Below are 8,589 nucleotides of genomic sequence, written 5' to 3' on the forward strand. Positions count from 1 at the left end.
ACATAGTTTGTAACGTCCTAAGACTACCAAACTCGTCAGCTATTGTACTAAGGAGGGCAATCCATCTGGACCCATCCGTACTGGCCACAACCAGCATACTCACACTGGCTACACTCGCCAACCCGAGCCACAACTCAAGAGTTCCTCGTGTTCATTCGCTATCTCGAGCCACAACTCAAGGGAAGTCATCCCGGGCCACAACCCATAGAATGCCACGTGCTTAACCCCTATCCTGAGCCACAACTCAAGGGATACGTTCCGAGCCACAACTCAAGGAACACCAGCAAGCCCACCTATGAGATATCCTAGAAGCCTTGTAGACCCCACCTCACAAGTCAACACTCACCAAAACCATTCCAGCATAACTGATTGCCTTAAGATGAGCAATTGTTCCATCCTTCGCTTAGCTTGAACCTCTTGCCTAAGCCACCACGCCTAACTCGCTTAGGCTAGGTTACCTCACCCCAAACGAGCAAGTATAACTGCAACAGCCACGAAATCTCACCTAAGCGAGCTCCTTCTCGCTTGGGCGAGACCATCCCTCGCCCAGAACTACGTACCTCGCCTGAGCGATGAGTCACTCAAGCACCCAACACACCACGATGTCTCGCTTAGGCGAGTGAGGCTCACCTGAGCGAGAAACTCAATCACTCAAAACAAACTCTCCGCCTGAGCGAGAGACTGACGCAGAACATAAAAATCCTCACGATTTCTCGCTTAGGCGAGGCACACTCGCCTAAGTGAGATGACCTGTCGCCCAAGATTAGGATCCTCCGCCCGAGCGAGACGCTCGAGCAAAACTTGTAATCGAGTCTCTACAAATCTCGCCTAGGCGAGCTTGGCTCGCTTGAGCGAGAATTGCAGACTCTGGCACTATTTTACGCACGCAACAACAGCAAATGTACCCAAATCACACTCCAACACATACCAATCACTTGAAACAATGCACAACATATGGCCATTTGTAAACACAATATATAATCTCCAACAACATCGAGATTGGAACCATAACCAATATATATAGTGTATAAAGCCATCATATTCATATCTCTGGGGTAAGATTTTCAATAAAGCAATACCAAAACACCCAAACCCTTAATTTAATCTCATATACATCATAAAATTCATGGCACAAACTCATCACAATCATGCAAGATTATCAAAAACCTACAATTTCGAGTTCAGCTCCCCTAACCTGGAATTTCCCTTGCCAAAAATTGTAATGTTATATCTCTTCTTCTTGCCCAACACAAATTCTCTTAGTGCTCCCACAATTAGCCTTAGGTATTCTCTCAATACTCTCCTCTCAAAAGGTACAATAACAAGACTACAAATTGGCATACATAGAACTCGAACCAAAGTCCTTTCACACAATAAAGTACTCTCAAGTTAGCCCGATTGATAGTTAATTGAGTCAGTCTGGTCGAAGGTTGGCCGATTATGCTCAATCGACGATTGACCGAGTCAGCTTGGCCAAAGGTCGAACAAGTGGCCCCGATCGAAAGTTGGTTGAGTCGGCTTAAGTTAGTCTCGAACAAATGTCTGCCAATGTCAACCTTGAATAAAGATCAACCGTAGGCAATCCTAACCAAAGGTCAGCTCAAGTCGATCTCGACCAAAGGTTAGTCTCCGTACCAACTCTTGCTGAAGGTCAAGCAAAATCAGCATAAACAGAGGGATCAAGTTGAATTAGCCTAGGTCAAAAGTCAAGCAGAGTCAGTTAAACCCATATATAGTGAACTTAATAGTGGACCATTAACAAAGTGGATTCAATATAGTTTTAATCCAATTTAAATTGAATTGAAAACAAATTCAAATTAATTTATCTGTCCATATTCATTTTAACTAGATCAACTAGATTTAGGTTATAAATCCGATCTATTTTATCGAATATAGAATAATTATTAAAAAATCCGGTCTATACTCACCTTTAAAGAAAAACATTAAAATTGGATTAAATGTTTCGGGAACTGCCCTCACCATGTCACATGTATTTATTCATTCCATGTTTTGCTATGGTTATTATATGTAACTTCCATCTCGAACTTAGTCTTAATATCAGTCTCCTTCCATTCGACACTTTCCTCCACTTCGATTCAACTACCTTATATATCTTTCATTTTTATCAAACTTCTTTCGATGATTTCCACATTGTTCTTTTGTTCAAGCTCACTTCTCTACCTTTTTACATGTCAGCATGTCATTTACATTCTTCGATCTGCTTAATATTTCTTGATGCCTCAACACCTATATTAAAAAAAATATACTTTTACCAATTGGATAATATATTATAATTGTTCTCAATCAGCATTAATTACTTGTAACATTTATTTGTTATATTAGTTCCAATTAATATATTTTAGACATTATAAATCTTACATAATATACTCTATTACTATTATAATATGATTAGTTTCCTAAATCCATTATGATTTCTATTAAGTCTTAACTTTTAGAAAAAGATAAAAACTTAGCAAATAAACTAACTTGAGATAAAACGATAAAATTTACAATCGGTTGTTGTCACTTATTCTTTATTAAAATATACTTTCAAGGCAAAACTAAAATTAAAAGCTAATTTGATAGTTATATATTGTTAGCCGAAAAGCTTTGCTTAAGAGAGAAAAATGCTTTCTATTTTTCTAAAAAAGGTTTTTATTTAAAATTAGCTATCTCATAAAATGAAAAATATATTTATAAAATAAAAATATGGTGTAAAATTAAATTAATTTATATATAATTATTTTTATCATACTATTCTTTTTACGGCATAATACAATTGTCATAGGACAAATATACAAATTTGAATTTTTTTTAAATATAAAAAAAATACTCAATTGACAAAATGTTGTTCTACTATCACATTTACAAATAATATATAATATCAATTAAATTATATTAACATAAATCATATATATATATATATATATATATATATATATATATATATATATATATATATTTATGGCGTCTGTTTTCAGCATTAGTTTTTGTTTTTTTTTTCCGTTCTTCAGAATTCCAGTGCAAGTGAGAATCTGTTTCGTTTGTATTCATTGATTTCTGGCATCGCAACAGTGATTTCCCACCACCACTCTACCACCTTTACTTCACTGTCATTGTTTGCTTGCAGTATCAATGGCGTTTTCCTCCGCATTCCACGAGCGTCTCCACCAGATGGACTGTACTCGAATCCAACGCCTCTCTCTTCTCCAGGTCCAATTCGATTCACCGCCACATTTTCACTATTTTCCCCTTCAATTTCCCCACAACCATGCCAAGATCTGAATCTTCATTTCCTACAATGCAGGCCGAGAAGGAGTCGCAAGCCGACAAGTCCCGAGCTTTGGCTTCGAAGCTCGCAAACATCAGGGCCTCAGAACAGAGGTGCTCCTGGCTCGATCACAAAATCGCGTCTCAGAATTTCAAGCTTCTCGCTCTCAAATGTCAAATCGAGAACCTCGAAGCCAAGCACGATTCACTTTCACTGCAACTCAGGTAGCCACGTGCGTATTCAAAACCTGAAATCGTTGATTAATTGGCCTCGTTTTAGGTCGTTGCAGAACGAGGTGGAGGAGCTCGAGGAATTGCGCGACACGAGAGAGAGATTTTACGAGGCCAAGAGGATAGAAATGAGGAAATTCAAGGAAATTGCAGAGAGGTTTGTGGTGAATTGTAGAATGGAAGTTGAGAGTTTGAGGAATAGAGTGAACCTGGTAATTACATGTTATGTATAAAATTGAAATGAAAGCAATTAGCAGTTTCTCTTGGTAAGAATTTGCATGAATTTAGAAAAAAAAATTCATGATGTGATCTTAGTGAGTGCTTTCTTGATCATATTGCTTGATTATTAGACAGTTTGTTTGCTTGTTAATTTTAATAAGTTTAAGTACTTTATATTTGGATGTTACGTCAATGCTCTTCATCAAATTTTATTCAAACATATCAATATCTTGTATATTTTCTTCTTTCCCTTTTCTTTTCTTGTTCCTTTGTGATGTGAGTTGATATGAAATTACTGAGTTTTTGGATTGGCATGTGTTTCTGGTTTTTTTCAGTTGAAGTCCTCTTTCATGGAACTTAAAAGTAACAGTGGCAACTCATGCAATTCTGAAATTACTGCTGCTGAAATGAGAAGGTTGGAACTCCAGGCTGAAAAGGACAACGTGTGTAGAATCATTGATTGTAACCACCAAATAAAAGCACAGTTGCAAAAGCAGCTTCAGATTATTCTGATGACGCAAACACAAGATAAGGGATCAGAGTTGAAGAGTGCCACTGGTAACTATTCTTCTACTTGAAGAAAGACCTTTTTTTCAGTTTCTGCGGTTCTTAGAGGCATATAGTTCCCGTTTGCACTGATAAAGCAAAGAAAAGGAGCATTCAGATATGAGACTAAGAGAAGCAATACATACAAGCAATACTACGTTTGGTTCATCACCCAATTGCTTATTCTTGTATTACACTTCAAAATTGAAAAGAGTTATTTTAGGATCATACATAAAGATTTAATATCATCAAAGAATCAGGAGATGCTCTGAAATAATTTAACATGACAACATTAGAAATATAAGAAAAATAAAATACAATGATTAAAGTAAGAGTAGAATTGCAAACAGCTAGCAGGCACTAACTCAAACAACTTTTAATACGAGGAAAGAAAAAAGTATAATAGAAAAAGTTTGATTAAAAGGTATAAAAGAAAAAAAGCATGCTTGATTTTGGAGCCACTATTCATATGTTATATATTTTGTACGGATTCCTTTCAATAAAGATCATAGGAGCAACTAAAAGGTTTCTTTATACATACATGAACAAGAGAGTGAAGGTAAGAACATAGGTCATTGAGAAATACAAATTGATCTTGGACATTAAAGTCATGTAAGTTTGGGATGGTGTTTATGTACATGGATATGCTAGGAATTTAGTTTATATGTAAATGAATTAGTATTTAATTTTTGGGTTAAGTATGTTTTTATTGCCTGAATTTTGACCCAAAATTAGAATTTGTTCCAATCCGAAACTTCGATACATTTTGGTCCCTAAACTTTAAACATGAATAAATATAGTTCTTTTAACCCAATTATGTTCACCTTTTTTTTAAGTTTCGAATGCATCTCCTAGATGATATTGAATCAGGAATGTGTCAAACAGTGTAAATAACTTAAATACTAACATGAAATACGTTCGACAAGTAAAAAAAGTTAATGTAATTAAGTTAAAATGATTGTATTCGTTCATTTTTAAAGTTTAGGTACCAAAATACATCAAAATTTCGGACATGGATGAATTTCAATTTTGAGTCAAAATTTAAGGACTAAAATCATTAGTTAACCTTTAATTTTAAGTATGAAAACAACTTTTTTTCTATATTTAAAGATATGTATTATTATAGATGTATTTTGTTTTAATATATAATTTATTTTGTTTCAATTTTGATTAAATATGTTATTAGTAGTAAGTGTGCCGGGATATAATGGTAATTTTGCGTACCAAAAATTTTAGGTACGATATCCGAAGAAAGGATAACATGTTAATGAAAAATGAAATTTTACTTAAATTGGATTTTTATTACTAAAATATATGTTTTAATTATATTAAAAGAATACAAGTCAAACTAAACAAATATTAAAAAATTATGCTACAAGAAATAATGAACTTTATGTATTGATGTTTGTGGACCTTTTAATATTTTATTTTATAATGTCGAGGTTTTTTTAACACCTTCACTGATTTTGTTTTTTATGTTATTATATATTATGGACAAAAAAATTCAATTAGTGGACATCCTAAATATGGACGAGTTAGAAAGATACTTAGATAAATATTATGAAAAACCATGGAGGTAGTCAATTTTATGGAAATATTAATGAAAATGGAAAATGTCCATGTCTATATGTAGTGGTCCTTGAAAAAAAAGTAACCATCAATTTAACACGATTAAGTCTTTTTTAATTAAAAATATTTTATAATAATTAATTCAATATGACTAAAGAAATAAATTTGATTAAATATTAGTATAAAATGTTGTATTATACACACTCCATCAATTACAATGAAAAAAAGTAGGTACAGTAATTCATAGTCCAATCTTACACACTTTTTTCTCTATTCAAATCATGAGAAAGTTTGTCTTTTAACTCAATATGAAATTGACAATTTTTTTTTTAATACTTCGGGTATTTTTATTCAGAATTAAAAACTATTTTTATAAAATATTAAAATCAATCTAAGAAGATAATTTCTTAATAGATATTTTTCATATATAGAAAGATCAAATACCTATTAAGGAATATAGATATTTACCGGTATTTAATTTTTGTAATATTTATTTATGAAAAAATATGCATAATAACAATATTTTTAGTATAAATATATTTTTAATTTTAAAATATTAAAATTCAATTTTAAAATAATGGTAAAGGATAAAGTGGATATTATAAACTTTTAAGAAAATAAAATGTAAAATTAAATAAATAGAGGTTAATTTAAAACTATTGTACATGAATAAATATTATAGAAAATACTTTAACTTAATTTGTTACTAATACACTTTTTAAGTTTATTAAAAAAAATTAAAAATTTGAAGAAAAAAATTCAATAATTTAAATTGATGTAATAATTTATTAACAATTTAAATGATGAAGTATATTTTGGTACAAAAATAGTACATTTCAGTTCAAAATTAATGGAGTTTAGTTCAAAAATAGTGTAGTTCAATTCAAAAATAGTGCAGTGCAGTTCAAAAAATATATAGTTCGTAAAACAGTTTAGTTCATATTATAGTGCAATGTTGTTCAATTCAATTTGTTAGAAAAAAAATAGTTCAGTTCAATTCGTTTGAACTGTTTTTCAGTTCAATGTAGTTCAGACGAACTATTTTTTAATTTAGTGCAGTTTTTAATGGTTAAGTGCAGTTCATTACATTTTGCCCAACTCTATTATGTATGTACATAACAAGATTGATGGTAAGGTAATTGTTAAGATTGTAACACCTTAATTTTTCGTTTTCCTAAATAAGTTTTATAGCTAAATGAATAATCTTATTTGAAATAATTACTTTTAAAATAAAATTGTCATCACTTTATTAAAATTCAAATAAAAAGAAGTCCATTGTTAAAACCAAATACTACAAAACTTCATCAGACAATGGTGTTATTAAATAGGCTTTAATGATAACAAAATCCATAAAGAAGTGAAAATATAAGTTAAAATAATTCAAGTATCTAAATCTCATATTAGCCAATAAGTAAATACACTACAAAAAATTAATTAAATAAGGGACGCTATTCTGTTATTCTATGGAGGTTTTTAAAACCTCCTTAATTTAATAAAATATGCTAAATTTTGTTTAAATTATATAGGTCTCAAAATCTCTCTTAATAATACATGACTTTTATTTCCGATGCTTCTATCACACACTTCCTCACCTTTTCTTCTTTCCAAAAAGTTAATATTTTGAAATTAAAAAATAAAATCATATTTTTAAAGGTCCTTTGTGTTTCTCTTGAGACCATAACATTACTTTACCTTTATTAAATCTCCTCTTTGCAATAACTCATTACGAAATGATTTACAAAGGGTCTCGATGGGGAAAAAAGAAAACAAAGAGTCTCGATGGGTCACTGTTATTACAATTGACCACCATTAAAGCAAGTCATTATATTTAGAATATAATTACAAAATACTAGATTAAATTAGACTGTTTAAGTTTTGAAATGGTTGAAATACCAAGAATGGAGGGTTGAATTGGCTAGTTAAAAAATTTAGACAATCTTTAAAGGTTAAAAACTATCTTTAATTGAATCAATTCAATCACAAATTTTGGATGCAAAAACCTCTGGACAATATATTTTCAACCGATCAAAAACAAAGTTAGTCGATTGATTTTACTAAACATATTTTGTTCTGCTATAATCAATCGATTGAAACAAAAAAATAGCCAACTAAAATACTGGAAAAAATATAGAAATGCAGATTTACGATTTGGAGCAAGAATAATGAAAAAGAACAGTCAAGACAAATTCTAATTGATTATGCAAACATGCTCAATGCTGCAGATGCCACCAAAACACTCAAGAATATGAAAAAGATGGTTTAGATTCAAGTTCTTTAAACTTTAAATGATTATCCAAGAGAGAAGGGTTAGAGAAAAGATTGGAGCACAAGATTTTTATATTGGTTCACTCAAACCTGAGCTACATCCAATTTGCCAAGGCAACCCGAGCCTGACTGTAAGACCCATGAAAATTAAATAAATAAATAATTAATTAATAAAAGCAGATAGTGGAAGCCTTTATGGCATTTAATTCTGACATATATGACGTGGAAAAGTACTAGCTCAAGTGGTTGAGAGTATTTAATTCTGTGAGAGGACTTGAGTTTAAGTCCTATGTATGCCAATTGTGTGTTATTTGGTTTTATTATTATTTTTAATAATAGGCGTGATCATGTTGAGTGATAATGTAATCATAGAATTATATGAATTTTGTGATTGATTGGATTCTCTAGAATTGTTCATGTGTAAAATGTGAAATTATGAGACGTGTTATATTACGAATGTTTACCTATGTGTATGAATCTTGGGGATTG

The 8,589-nt window shown here is 31.3% G+C and overlaps 1 protein-coding gene across 3 annotated transcripts; it reads left to right on the forward strand.

The window, feature by feature from the left end:
- The first annotated feature begins 2,969 nt into the window (after window positions 1–2,969).
- LOC114179311 (uncharacterized) lies at window positions 2,970–4,502 on the forward strand. 3 transcript variants are annotated; one of them, XM_028065604.2, is made up of 5 exons: window positions 2,970–3,027; window positions 3,131–3,213; window positions 3,308–3,495; window positions 3,551–3,713; window positions 4,056–4,502. In XM_028065604.2, the coding sequence occupies exons 2-5, from the start codon at window positions 3,136–3,138 to the stop codon at window positions 4,296–4,298; spliced, it is 672 nt and encodes a 223-aa protein (XP_027921405.1). In that variant the 5' UTR covers window positions 2,970–3,027; window positions 3,131–3,135; the 3' UTR covers window positions 4,299–4,502. The 3 variants fall into 3 exon arrangements, with proteins under 3 accessions (XP_027921405.1, XP_085527118.1, XP_027921404.1); XM_085670992.1 differs by having other exon boundaries at window positions 2,975–3,213; window positions 3,551–3,658; XM_028065603.2 differs by having other exon boundaries at window positions 2,976–3,213.
- The last annotated feature ends 4,087 nt before the right edge of the window (window positions 4,503–8,589 follow it).

Source organism: Vigna unguiculata, chromosome 3 (assembly GCF_037176805.1).
Source record: "Vigna unguiculata cultivar grain cowpea cultivar isolate G323 ecotype 2 chromosome 3, ASM3717680v1, whole genome shotgun sequence".
Lineage (NCBI taxonomy): Eukaryota > Viridiplantae > Streptophyta > Magnoliopsida > Fabales > Fabaceae > Vigna > Vigna unguiculata.